Below are 14,097 nucleotides of genomic sequence, written 5' to 3' on the forward strand. Positions count from 1 at the left end.
CCACTAGTCATTTATTTTTACCTGCACTTTTCCACTTTTGGAAGGGACATTGGGTTCGGCCACTGTGTGGTCCAGATGGCTGCTGGCAGCACTAGTCCAGCCAGTGCCTCCCCTCAGTCCATTCCCATTCATATCTGGGAAGGTTATGTAGGTTCCAAACTAGTGGACTATTTTTACCACGAGGCACCCTAGTTGTATTTATTCTTAGCCCTAATTTTGCTAGACAGGGTGAAGGCACCTCCCATCCCTATCAGGGCCCTAGGAATTCTGATATAAGGTTTAAAATCACAGTGACAGTTTTTTGCTTAGAAATTACCTCTGCTTCCAGAACTTGTAGTTGCAGCCCCGATCCTGGGATCATTGCATTAGGTAGGGGAGAAAGAAAAGTTTTTTTTTTCTTTTTGGAGACGGAGTTTCGCTGTTGCCCAGGCTGGAGTGGAATGGCATGATCTCAGCTCACTGTAACCTCCACCTCCTGGGTTCAAGTGATTCTCCTGCCTCAGCCTCCTGAGTAGCTGGGATTACAGGCACCTGTCACCATGGCCAGCTAATTTTTTTGTATTTTTAGTAGAGATGGGGTTTCACCATGTTGGCCAGGCTGATCTCAAACTCCTGACCCCAGGTGATCCATCCGCCTCAGCCTCCCGAAGTGCTGGGATTACAGGCGTGAGCCACCGTGCCCGGCCAAGAAAAGTCTTTTTTTAAACTGAGTTGGGAAAGAAAGAAAAAATAGTCATTATACCAGTGTACTCCTTCCTTGGCAAGAATTGCATAGTTATCTAGCATCCTTCCCACCTCCTCGTCCCCAGATCAGCCAAAAAAACAGAGGGAAAATCTAGTGGGGAAACTAGTACCACTCATGGTGCATGTGAGCACACACTTATGAAGGCATGCAAGCCAGCCCTTCATGCTTTTGTCTCCCCATTTTAGACAACCAATGTTGTCAATTGCCTGTTGTATTTCTCTACCAAATTCTTACTCTAAGGAGATCTCTCTGTCCATTGCTGGATATTATGGGCTTACAGTGTGTTCCTTGGTCTGAAGAAATGATGGTCAACTGTCCAAATGCATACAATATCTTCTGTTTTTCTTTTTTATAAATGACACTCTGAGCACTTCTATATTCGACTGAGTAAGGAAAACCCACTCCAGAGTCAGGTCAGTGTCTATTCTAGACAAGACCCACTTGTAGACCCCCAGCATCAGTCTCACTTGCCAGCTGTGTTTACAGCCTTCCCACCAGGGAATCTTCCACATAGCCACCGGCAGTCTCTGTCTCTCTTGCTGGCAGACAGAATAGCTCTTGCTGGAATTGTGTGCCTGAGAGGGTGCAAAGGGAACATGTCTAGATTCAGCCCATCTCTACACTGCTGCTGTGCCTCCATATCTACCCATTTCATGAGCTCTGGTGACCACCTCAAGGGAGAACCTGGGGCTATTTGCATGTTGATTCCTGTCACCTTCTGAACCTCGAAGGGAGTTCTGATGGGAACTGACTTGTTCAGCTTTAATGCACCCCTCAAATTTCCATAGGGCTGTGCTTCACATGGGCATCCCATTAATAGGCCAGGTTTCCATTGCCCTTCTGCCTGGCCACATGGCCAGGTCATTGGTCACTGCCCATGATTCAGTAAAACCTAAACACAGAGGCTTCTACCATTGTTCATTTTTTTCCATCACTATTAGGAAAACAGCATGCAATTCAGTTCATATGCAGACCTGTTTTTACCTTCTCTGATCAAAGTAGTAACCTTCGAAACAGGTTGGTGTCCATTCACACTGGAATTGCTGTCTGTCAACCAAACAGCTCCTGAGTCAATCAAGAGCTGTTCTTAATGCACTGTCCATGTGTCGATCAAATCCAGCAGCACCTCACACAGCTCCAGAGTCAGTTCTAGGGGAGAAGAAACTCCCTGCCTGAGAGTGTCTTGTCCTTGAATTCCACAGGCAGCATCATCCTCTAGAAACCATTTCCATTTTATGTACTCTTCTGGGCACTGCTGTCCCCATTAGAATGTTTCTCTGACATCACCAAAGACAGGATGAGTATTTCGGGTGGGTCCTGTGCACCCACCTTCCAAGACAGCTAACATTTCATAGCAAGGGAGTAAATGCCCTCAGGTGGAAATTCTCTAGTCCGAAGTCCTGACGGTTGTTGCTGGAAGATGCTCAGAGGCGTTTGCCATAAGCCCCAGGAAATGCTCCACGGAAGTATATTGAATCTCCCCACGTGGAGGTAAACTTTCTGGGGACCAAGACAATTGCCCACTGCCTGTGTTACTTTGGATGAATCACATCCCTTTCCTGAGTCTCGGTTTTCTCCTCTCCAGGTGACTGCCAATGTTTCTTTTAAAAGTCTATGATTGTCAAATTATCCAGTCCCAGCATCTTGGAGCTACTGACTAGGGGCAGAGAAGGTTACTGTCCTCACTTTGCTGTCAAGGTCTACTCTATTCAAACACTGTGCTGGGCTCCTGGGATCTAATGGAGACCACACAGAGACAACTGACTGGTAGGGGAGACAGGAGTTACTGATACGGAACAACTGTGCTCCCAGCGAAACCCCACCCTTAAGCCTGGAACTGCAGCCCTTAGTGAAAACAGGTGACTCAATTTTTCTCCCAAATGTTGCTTGTTTGGCCTGCCGCATCCCTGTCCTGTGCCCATACAAAGACTTCAGCTGGCAGAGTAACCCAAGTAGCTGAGCATCGGGGATACAAGCGGCTGAGTGGTGAGCAGGGCAGCAACTGGGCGTCGGAGACCGTGGATAGACGAGGCTAACTTCAGACAGTGCAGTGTCAGGGAACGATTGCCTTCTTCCTGCACCATCCCCTTTCCAACTCCCCATTCTGCCAAGAGCCCCGTTCATCGCCCAATACATTCCTCTGCATACACTACCCTTCAATCCGTTCATGTGACCTGATTCTTCCTGACACTGGACAAGAACCTGGATGCCGAGAGGGCAGCAGCTTGGACACTGCTGTGGGGCCGCACAGAGGCTGCTCCTGCCAGAGAGGAGCAACTGGCCGGTTCCAGCATTCATTCCCTCTGGTTCCTGCACTCGCTCACACTCTCCCTCTCTCAAGGAGTGGCCAGAGGTAGGCTGAGTGAAAGGAGCCACTCCAGTTCCCACCCATAAACAGGGTCAAGGGGATTATCCCATCTCATTAGTAGATTATTGCAGTATGAATGTGTATGTACAAACTAAGCTCAGAGCTCTGAAAGGAAGGATCTTGTTCTACAGGACCATGTAACACAGGAACCGGATCTTGACTGAGGAGGGGTGGGTCGGAGGAGGCGTCACTGGAGCAGAGACTTGAGCTGTGATTTGAAGGATGGCGGGAATTACCACGTGAAGGGTTTGGGGACGGGGTGAATGTGGCAAGCACCCCAAGAAGAGGGAGCAGGGTAGACAGGCCCTATGACAGGGGCCCTGCTTGAGGAGCAGCGGGAAGGCACATGTGACTGGAGCACAGGGTGTTTAAGAGGGGAGGATGAGGTCAGATATAGGTAGGAACCAGATCACATGGCACTTTGTAGAACATGCTAGCAATTTGAGTATTTTTTTTTTTTTTTTTTTTTTTTTTTTTTTTTTTTTTGAGATGGAGTCTCCCTCTGTCACCCAGGCTGGAGTGCAGTGGCACGATCTCAGCTCACTGCAACCTCTGCCTCCCAGGTTCAGGCGATTCTCCTATCTCGGCCTCCCGAGTAGTTGGGATTACAGGTGCATGCCACCAGGCCCAGCTAATATTTTGTACTTTTAGTAGAGGTGTGGTTTCGCTATGTAGGCCAGGCTGGTCTTGAACTCCTGACCTCAGGTGATCCACCTGCCTCAACCTTTCAAAATGCCGGGATTATAGACATAAGCCACTGTGCCCAGACTTGAATATATATATTTTTAAAAGTCATTAAAATATTTTCAAAAAGAACATGACATGGTCCAGTTTGCGTTTTGAAACACTGTTCTGACGAAAGTGTGGAAAACGGCCTGGGGATTGGGCATGACAGATGCAAGGAGCCAGGTAGGAGAGCCCTGATGCAGTCCAGGGGAGAGAGGCTGGGGACAGGGACTAGGGTGGTGGCACGAGATGGAGAGAGGAGGGTGGGTACAGGAGGCACTCAGGAAATAACATCCGTAGGACTTGGTGAGGATTGGGTATGAGTGTGAGGGAAAGGGAAGTTTAAAAGGAACTTTGGCTGGGTGCAGTGGCTCATGTCTGTAATTCTAGCATTTTGGGAGGCCCAGATGGGAGGATTGCTTGAGGCCAGGGATTTGAGACCAGTCTGGGCAACATAGTGAGGCACTGTCTCTACAAAAATTTAAAAAATTAGCTGGGTCTGGTGGTGCATGCTTGTTCTTCTAGCTACTTGGGAGGCTGGGGTGAGATGATTGCTTGAGCTTAGGAATTGGAAGCTATAGTGACCGTGATGGTTCCACTGTCCTCTAGCGGAATGAAGCCTTGTTTCAGTAAGAAAAAAGAAAAAAAAAAAGGAACTTGGCAGGGTCTGTAGCATAGGCATCCACAGTCTAAGAGAGGCAGGACTCCTGGTAGGAAAGGTGGCTGGAGGAATGGGCTGAGAAAAAGCTTTGGAATGTTCCCTCAGATCCTGGCTGGAGAGTGGAAACGGCAGGTCTCTTGTTCCAAGACACCAAGCGAATTAAATAACAATCATAAAGTGCCCTGGAAATCTGAGTCTTGCCATAAATAATAAACAGGGACATTATACAAATAACAGGCTTTGCAGCCCCAGTGGAAGAAAACACATCAGTAAGAAAAATGGAGTTAGAAAAAAATGCACCCCAAAGCCCCAACTAACAAAATGACGGTATTAGCCAACATCCCCGGGGCTCGGCAGGCAGTGGAGGAATGGGCTCAGGAAAATGACTGCGGCCCTTAGCGTGAGCCAGACTGTACGGCTGCAACAGAATGAGAAGAGCTGCCGGCAGCAGGGAAGCCCGCTCACCCCTGGGTCAGGTCCCCAGGCCAAGGACCCTGGCCTCCTGCTTCCCCTCTGCCCTGAAAAAAGCACAGCCCATCCCACAGGCCTGCCAGACTCTTGCCCTGCCACCCAGCGTACAGCTGATATGACCTGAGTTCACCCTTAATGACAGATGGGAGAAAGAAACACGGATCCACCTTCAGAGGCTCCCAAGGAAAGCCAGTCCATTGACTTTTTTCTCCTGGTTCCTTTGGTGACCAAGACATTTAAAATTATGGGATGGGCTGTGAGAACAGGGTGTGGGCTGGGTGTTGAGAGTCAAGATAGATTTTTGAATCATCACATTTTAGAGACATACAGGTCATCTTATGCAACATGATTCCATTTTGCATATGAGAAGGTTGAGATCTGAGTGTCTAGGGACTTGTCCAAGCTCACACAGCCTGCTCCTCACTCTTAGGTGCTCCTCCCACTACACATCCCAGCTGAGTGGCACCTCTCTTTCTATAGGCAGGAAACAGTAGATGCTTTAGACTCATTTTTTTTTAAATTAGTGTACAAGGGTGCAGAAAGAACAGGCTCTCACGCCATCATAAATAATTTTAGAGCTGTCAAAGAAGCCAGATTCCCAACCTCCCAGGGCTCTGACTCCCCTGTAAGGCTTGGAGGTGAGGATACGTGCTGCTGGCGAGGGGCATTTGCACACAGAGCCTGGACTGGGACCATGGTGCTGTTCAGGAGCTGTGGGCCATACAAGAGGCTGCTAGTTATTTATGGAACCAGCCTTCCCCTTCCTGGGTGCGCCAGTTCTTCCACAGACGGCTAGAGGTCTCCAGCAAGCAGAAGCTGCCTTTGCTAATCACTCACAAGTGTTTCGCCCTGAAAGATGAAAGGGACAGCGCCCAGAGGCATTTCTGCTCTCCTTTGCTCTCTTGAAGCAGCCATCATTGCAATGCTGAAAGTCCAGGGAAACCGACATCCACCCTGATGGGCAGCCCAAGAGGGCACCAGTGTGAGGGAGGAGAACCCTCCTGTGCAGGCCCCCCTTGGCCCCAGGGGGATGGCTGAAGGGGAGGTCAAAACTTGGGTGCCTCTGCTTCTTCCCTCCTTTAAACATCCTCTTCCTCATTTCCCTTCTCAGGAATCCTGTGGCCTGCCAGCTTTTCGGGTTCCCTAGGAATGGCCTTCTCTGTCTGTGTCCCTCACTCCAGGTCTTCCCTGATCTTTTGCATGTCAACTCAAGTTTTCCCTGTGTTCTGCCCTCTCTCCTCCCTGCCTTGCCACTTCCTGTCTTTCCAACCACCCTGAAAAGTGAAACCAAGCTCAAGTGTTAGAGGCTTCCCCTCTGCTCATGGTCTCAGCCTTCTCTTCCTGAATTCCAAGACCCCTGGGTGCTTGGAGCCCTGGACTGTGGTCCTGGCTCTTCCAGCCACTTCCCATGGGCCCCGGGCAAGTTGCTGCATGCTCTTGGGCCATGCTGAGTTATTGGGTTGCACTGTAGTCTCTAGGGTTGTTGACAGTTCTAACAGAGGAGGTCTGAGCTCTCTGAGACAGGCAGAGCCCCTTTCCTGATACATGTGACAGCTTTCTACTTGGCCTGGGAATAGGGTCAGGTCTGGGGAAGCCATGTGCTTTGAGAAGGTGAGTGGTCTGGATCTCCAGGAGGGAAACATCATAAAGTGGGAGGGCCAGTAAGGGGAGGTGAAGGGTGTGTTCATGTGTGCACACATGTGGGTGTATGTGTGCATGTGTATACATGTGTGCAGGTGTATGCATGCATGTGCGTGCATGTGTATACATGTGTGCAGGTGTATGCATGCATGTGCATGCATGTGTGCATGTGTGTGTGCATGCTCATGTGTGTGTTGGAGATGTGACTGAGGAACCAGTGAGAGCAGGCCAGATCTACTTAAAGATGCCCTAAGAGCATGGGCTGGCAGTAGGTGGGGTTAGGAAGGAGAGCTGGTATAGAAAGAAGGGTAACTGCCCCTGGGGAAGGCCTCCCCACCCAGCCCTCCTTCTGTGGCTTGCCTGGACCCTGCCTCCCAGGAAGGGGTTGTAGCACTGGAACTGAAGGAAAGCCTGAGAGTGAGCACCAAGGTAGACTCTAGGAATCACCTAGAACAGGGAGACCGTTTTGTGGAGCGTTCCACATTTGTCTGCTCTGTCTGAGGTGCTCCTTTTCAAGACCTACGTGACACCTGCGGGGGACTTTGTACATTCCTCCATTGTCACTCAGGGCCCTAGTTAATTACCTAAATGAAAGTTGAGCGACTACTCTTTATGTGCAAGACACTGGGCAAAGGCCCAGGAAAAGGAGAGGAAGGAACAGGAGTCTTTGCCCTCCTCCAGCTGATTCTCTAGATGGGACTGACAGCACATGGGGAAGCAGTCCAATAAATAATCACACGTCATAATAGCTGCCACTTGATACGCTCACCGGCTGTTGTGATGAGCACAGGGTGCAGGGAGAGGGGTGTCTGTGTAATTTAGGTAGGTGGAAGGCAGGATCTCTTTGTGAAGGTGACACACACTGAGATGTATTTTTACTGTGAGCTCTTTGAGGGCAGGAAATGTGTCGTACTGTACTACTTCTTCTATTTTTTTTAGATGGAGCCTCACTGTTACCCAGGCTGGGGTGCAAAGGCAGGATCTCGGCTCACTGTGGCCTCTGCCTCCTGTGTTCAAGCAATTCTCCTGCCTCAGCTTCCTGAGTAATTGGGACTACAAGTGTGCACCACCATGCCTGGCTGATTTGTGTGTGTGTTTTTAGTAGAGAGGGGATTTCACCATGTTGGCCAGGCTGGTCTTGAACTCCTGACCTCAAGTGATCTGCCTTCCTTGGCCTCTCAGAGTGCTGGGATTACAGGCATGAGCCATTGTACCTGGCTTGTGTCTTACTTTTATAGCTCCAGTGCTTAGAACAATGTCTGGCACTTGTGAGAAATTGGTATTATTTTTATGGTATTCAATAAATGTTTGATGAATAACTGAATGATCACTCATCAGCAGTTCCTATATAAAGCACATGTGCTTGATCACAGGAAGACAATGATCTCAAACAAATGTGATATTGTTATGGCTAGTCTGTCTTTACTTCCTCCTTTCTTGCCTGCCCTTTGTTGATTTTTGCTCATATCTCCTTTTGATGGCCCAGTTGTGTTGAGTCCACACAGTAGAGAACACACACGCACACCCATACACTCTCCATATATTACCAACCACCTCCATTCCTGCAAAGACTGCAGATTCTACCCACGAAGCTATTAAGCACTCCCAAATAGAGCAAACCTCTCACTGACTATCACATGCCTCCTTAAATGATCTTTGAATAGCATTTTCTTTTTATTGCTTTGTGTAGTTTAACGGCACCAATTGCGATTACTCTAACTTATGATAAACCCCAGATCTATAAAGCTCCTGTTCATTCATTATTTTCCTCTCGCTCCTTCTCAAGCTGTTATTTTTTGGAATGTAGTGAGGAGGGAGGAGTGGAGAGAGAAGAAAATAAAAGGACACCAAATTAACAGGAAAACAAATAAAATAGGGAAGCACTTCTCCCTGGGTGACAGGCACCCTATTAGATACTGTTAAACAGAACAAATATGCTTTAATACAGCACAAGTAGGTCTTTTATATTTATTCTAAATGGGAAATATAATGATCACCAACTTATCTTTAAGGGAAGAAGAAGCTAATTGTTCTAATATCTCACTAATCCTAGCAACTGGGAGAAAAATAATTGTTTTTCACTATTATACCAATTGTTCAATTTATACCAAGGTGTGTCGTGTAGCATGGACAGAGATTTCTATTTCTTGATCTATGTCATGGCTGCTATTCCATTTTAATTATTAATATGTGGAAATTATAATTATTTTGAGTATTGGTATGAGATAATTATAAAACAGCTTCATATGCTTTCTGATGCCCTTTCTTATCTGCAGACGTGCTGGAGTTCGGGTGCATGAGCTTTAGAGGGAGAGAAACGTATAATGTGGTCCTTAGGGTAGCAAGGCTGGCTGGAGTGGAAGCAGAGGAGCCTCCTCCCTCCAGGGCCCTCCCTCTCCTTCACCTCTGCCTTCACCTCTGCCTTCCAGCCCTCCAGAGCCAAAGCTGACCCACCTGTGTGTCTCTCCTCTGCCCCACTGCCTCACCCTCCTCCTACCCTGTCTGAGTTGTTAGTTGAGATTTCTAACTCATCACACATGTTGGCTCAGCTTGCATCCCAACCCCTCATCTCCTCAGCCATCCAAAAGCTGAGGTCAGACACCTGGAGCTTTGGGTTTCAAATCCAGCCCAGCTCCTGACTTTTTTGGCTTCCCCAATCCCTACAAACCTCTTTCGAGTTTCTCTAATGAGCTTTGCCAGCAAGAGAACATGTCTATTCAGCACCACGGACAGAGGCACGCTGTCAGTTCCCACAAATTAGAAGTGACTGCCCAGCAGTCTTGTCAAGGCAGTGGTGTTGGGGAGGGAAGGGGAGGCTGAGAAAGAGAAAAGTCAGTAAAGGCAACTGACTGGCAGTATACAGAAAATGTGGCCCCCAACTCTGGCTGTACTCAGTCATGGGGTTCCTACAAATGGGAAGTAGCTTTTTGATGCTGTTGGCTTCTTTCAGGCAGGCAGCAAATGGGGAAGGTGATCACTTCCTGTGCTTAATTGTGTTGGCCTAACTCTTGTCAGATTGTCACCATGATGGGTGCTGGAAACAGGCCCCACAGCTGGCAAAGTCTCAGGCATGGGGAGCGCATGGGGATGTGGGTGTCGTGGTCGGGGTTGGGAGGAGAGACAGCTGAGGAGCTTGGAAAGAGGGCACTGAGACCATGCTATGGTCATGCTCTGGGGGTAGAGATGGTAGAAAGGAGCTGTCTCCTTCATACTGGAAGGGGGAATGAGGAGACATGGGCCCCGGGCCCTGGAAGGGGAGGAGTCCAGCTCATGGCAAGCATGGCTGGTAGGATCCAAGGCTTCATTTGTCTGACTTTAATGAATAAATTGCATCCCCAGCCATTGTTTATCTACTTTTGAATCCTGACAAACAGCCTGTGGTATCTGATGGAAAGGGTTATTAGCTGCATGGAGACAGATGGCTAGGGATGGAGAGGATTGGTTCTTTATTAGAGCAGACCCGTAAGTGACAGAACTCCTTCTCCCAGCCTCCATGCCAATGTCAATACATTTCTCAAGCCTTCAGTGACCCAGTGAAGCCAGTGCAAGAGGAAGACAGAATGGCCTGTGAGTAAGAGTGAGAAGTAGGGTCAACGGAGTTGGGAAAAGGGGCAGGTTTCCAAGGATAAGTTCTTTGGGAGTAAAGACATTGCCTTATTCTTCTTTAGTATTCTCCTAAGTACCTGTATAGTGCTGTTTATTCAACAGGCATTCAAGAAACATGAGTGATGGAGGAGGCAGGTAGAGAGGTCCAGATTAGAAATGAGAATAGGAGCCAGATTTAATTGGGCTGGCTGTGGGGTGGGGTGAGGAAGAAATGGTAGGAAAGAGAGAGGAAGACAAGTAGGGGACACAAAGGGAGAAGGGAAGATTGCATAAAGAAAATGCTCCTGAATAAGCATCCTGTGTTTTAGGCATTCACTATGCTTCCCCACATTATTGAACAAATGGCTTCATGGAAACCAAACTGGTCTTCCCACTGTCCCCTTCGGAGAGGTCCCAGGTTTTAGTCCTGGTTCCTCTGTCCTGTGGCTGTAGGGGATAACTTCCTCCCTCCAAATTACCCCCGGGACGATGGGGAGGTTCTCACTGACCTTCATTCATTCTCCGAAACTTGTCCTTGGCCATGTAGCCCAGCACCAGACAGCATCCTCTCTTCTGGAGGCCCAGCTCTGGAAGAGAAGCACAGGTGGGTGAGTTGGGAATGGGAACAGGTCAGGCATTAGGAGATGCCCCTCTGCAGGGGCCTGTGGAGCTTGTTGCTCTTATAAACAGAGGTACTTTTTTGTTTAGCCAACATTTATATGGAACTTATTAGGTTGCGGGCATAATTTTAAGCCAGCAATTCTTCATTTTGATTTTTCATAACAACCCTGTTTCCCCATTTTCTATCATCCCCATTTACAGATATATGAAGTTAGTGGCATTGGATGAAAGAGCTAGCAGGTGGTAAAGCAAGAGCTTTGAACCTAGGCAGTCTGGCTCTGAGTCCATGCTCATAACCATAACTCTGGGTTTTTGAGGCCCTTTGTATCTCAGGCTTGGGGACTATGCTCAGATCAACTTGGGACTGTGGCCAGACCTGCCAGGGATGATGCAAAATCTACCCAGTGGTGTCTAGGATGAAACAGTGCAAGCAGACACAGTGGGTGACTCAGGAGGGTGAAGAACTGATTGTGTGAGTTTAGGGGAGTGAGGTGACACAGAAGTTAAGGTATAGGCAGAAGAACTCTTTCTACCTTTTAAAGAGGGTGCATTTCTGGTGCTAGAGATTCCTGTGCCTTCCCATATCAAGGCCCAATTTAGCACCATCATCAAGCACTTATGAAGTGTAGACTTAGAGCACAGGGGTCGAGAGAGCTGAGAGACGCAGACTCCACAGGGCTTTGACCCAATTGGAAAAACAAGATGGAATAACAATTCCAGGTAGCAAATGCAAGAGCCAATTTTTTAAATTTGTGCAGTATTTTGTAAATAGTGTCCATTGTGTATGTGAGCATTAAATCGGAGTCCATCTGCCTTACAAGAAGGCAAGCTTTCCTCTCTGGTATTTGTGCTTTTATCCTGATTTGTCTTAAGCACTTTATGGGTTCTGAAGCAATGGCCCACTCATTTTTTTGACCCCCTCTACCCCCAAACAACCCCCTGAGGTGGGCAGGTGGGCCACTGCAACTGATCTTATGCAGATGGGAACACCGAGGTTCAACCATGTTAAATGACTTCCCATGATTGTATTAGACCTCCACCCCACCTTGTAGCATACAAGTCATACAAATGTGACAGCTGCCACAAACTTGGTAAATAGATAAGGAATTTGGTTTCTAGAAGAGGGAATGTGACTGCCGCTCTACCCGGCCCTTGCCAGGATTTCTGGGCTCCTGCCTGCTCCTTCCTTTGGTTTCTCAGAGAAAGAGGGTCCCAATGAGTGATGCATCACAGCACCTTCTCCCACGACACCAAGTGTCTCCCTGAACCCAGCCAGTCAATGTCCAGGCTCGAGAGGTTAGACAGAGCGGGTCATTCCTCTTTCTCCTTCTCCATCCACCATCTGCAGCCCAGGTCCACCTGCCAAGCATAGCAGGATGAATGGGAGTGCAGGGTCCACGAGACACAGATAAGTCAAGCTCAGGGGCTCCTGCCCTAGAGAAAAACAAAGCATGGCAGGAGGTGGCAGAACGCCATGGCCCAGGGAGGTCGCTGGCTTTGATCTCCTGATTCTTTAAAGGGGTTTATTGACTATCAGTAAAGAGCAGAGAAGCACATCTGAGGGCACCGTTTCCAAAGGCACTCACTTCTCTTCCTTCCCCTCCACACTGGCGTCTGAAGGCTCAGCCAAACCGCCCTCACTTCAAACGGCCTTACATCTTAGGCGCCCAAATTGACGATGTTAAGTTCCCTCATTCAAGGCCTTGGCCCTTTCTTCAGGGGCTCCTGCTCTGTCGCGGGCCTCGTGGATCAAAGCCCCTTTGATGTTTACTTACTATATTTGTGGATTCTTTCTGACAACCACCTTCAAGAGGCAGGAATGCAGCCTGCCAGGAGGGGGCCAGCGGAAGTACAAGCTGCGAGGAGGTGCTGAGCTCCCTGGAACAATAGCCTCTTGAGGGAGACTGTATTGAAACCTCAACATGCTGACGACAGGCAGAGTTAACCAGCCCATTATAATTGCACACGCATTGTTCATCATTAGAATGATACAATTGCTGACGATTCCCATTATATTTTTGCCATTGACTTCTTATGCCCATCTAAAGCACATCAGCAATGGCTCCTAATAAGAAAAGGAGTTTGGGCTCCTGGACTAAGCCCCAACTCAATCCAGGAGCCTGGGAGGGAGGCAGGGGAGCGCTGAGTAGGAAGGGCAGAGGATGCTGGATGGATTTAGGCCAATGCTCCAGCTGGTCTACTGGACTGTCACTGAACGCTCAGGCAAATGGAAAGGCGAACAATTCTTCTACAGATTTAGAGAGTGTGAGCAATCTGTTGAATCTGGATTATCTCAGTTGGGTAGGGAACTCAATCTCTCCTATGCCACATACTAGGACACCCCCCAGGGCAACTGCTTGAGGAGAGGCTGTGTGGACAAGCGGTTATGATATAATAACTAAGAGTCTCACTGACTATGTTTGATTTTTACAAATGAGCAGGAAAAGAAGTTTTAAAAAACCTGATTAATAAAAGAAACTGAGAATGAGGCAATTTCTTAATGTATTTGGCTCATTTAATTTGACACGTGTGGGTTAGTCTTAATTATTTAGGCGGCTACATTACAAGGCGCTAATAAGCACACTGCAGAAATTTATGAAGTGCGAGGGCTCTCTGACTGAGCCTTTGTAGAGAAGTGGGGAGAAGCCACTGGGTTCTTTGCAAGAACGAGCAGGTTGGAGGATGAGTGAAGTGAGAATTAGTTAGTTGTCCATATATGAAAATCTGGGATGTCCTTTGGAGAGATTTGCAGAGCTAAATTAGAAGTCACTTGGTTCACATGAGGAAGTGTGCCAGCAGGGAGTGAAGTGGGGGACGGGAGGAGAGGCTGGAAACCCAAGTGGAGAGGTGAATATTGTCCAAGGTACTAACAATAGAGAGAACCAGGAGGAAGCTGGAGGCAATTGCTTTGGCTTGGGGAGACTCCACCAAGCCAAACTAGGTTATTCGGAGAGAGATGATAGAACATGACAGAAAGAACAGGAATCTCTTTTTGAGGTAGACCAGCCACAATCAGACTGTCACCTTCCTTGTCCCATAGCATGGAGATGAATGGGAGAGTCAGATCACAGATGCCTATTTTGGAACAGTAAGATGATGGGGTCTTTTCCAAGTAGGCTTTGGGGGTGCTGTCTTTGGCTTTATCAGTGGCAGAACCACCCAGATACTCTGAAAGTGGCTATGGAAAAATAATTACCATGAAAGGAGTTGGTCCTGGCTTAAAAGGACAAAGAAGTCCACAGTCGCCTGCAGATGGGGTAGTGGAGGGCACTGTCCCAG

At 48.2% G+C, this 14,097-nt stretch overlaps 1 protein-coding gene across 3 annotated transcripts in view; it reads right to left on the reverse strand.

Moving 5' to 3' along the window:
- The window catches only part of KIRREL3 (kirre like nephrin family adhesion molecule 3), a 574,875-nt gene that overhangs the window by 123,634 nt on the left and 437,144 nt on the right, over positions 1–14,097 (reverse strand). For all 3 annotated transcript variants that reach the window (XM_038004846.2, XM_038004845.2, XM_073022184.1), the window contains one exon: positions 10,707–10,784. In XM_038004846.2, the coding sequence (XP_037860774.1) occupies positions 10,707–10,784 (78 nt within the window). The remainder of the gene's footprint in view (positions 1–10,706; positions 10,785–14,097) is intronic.

Source organism: Chlorocebus sabaeus, chromosome 1, assembly GCF_047675955.1.
Source record: "Chlorocebus sabaeus isolate Y175 chromosome 1, mChlSab1.0.hap1, whole genome shotgun sequence".
Taxonomy (NCBI): Eukaryota; Metazoa; Chordata; class Mammalia; order Primates; family Cercopithecidae; genus Chlorocebus; species Chlorocebus sabaeus.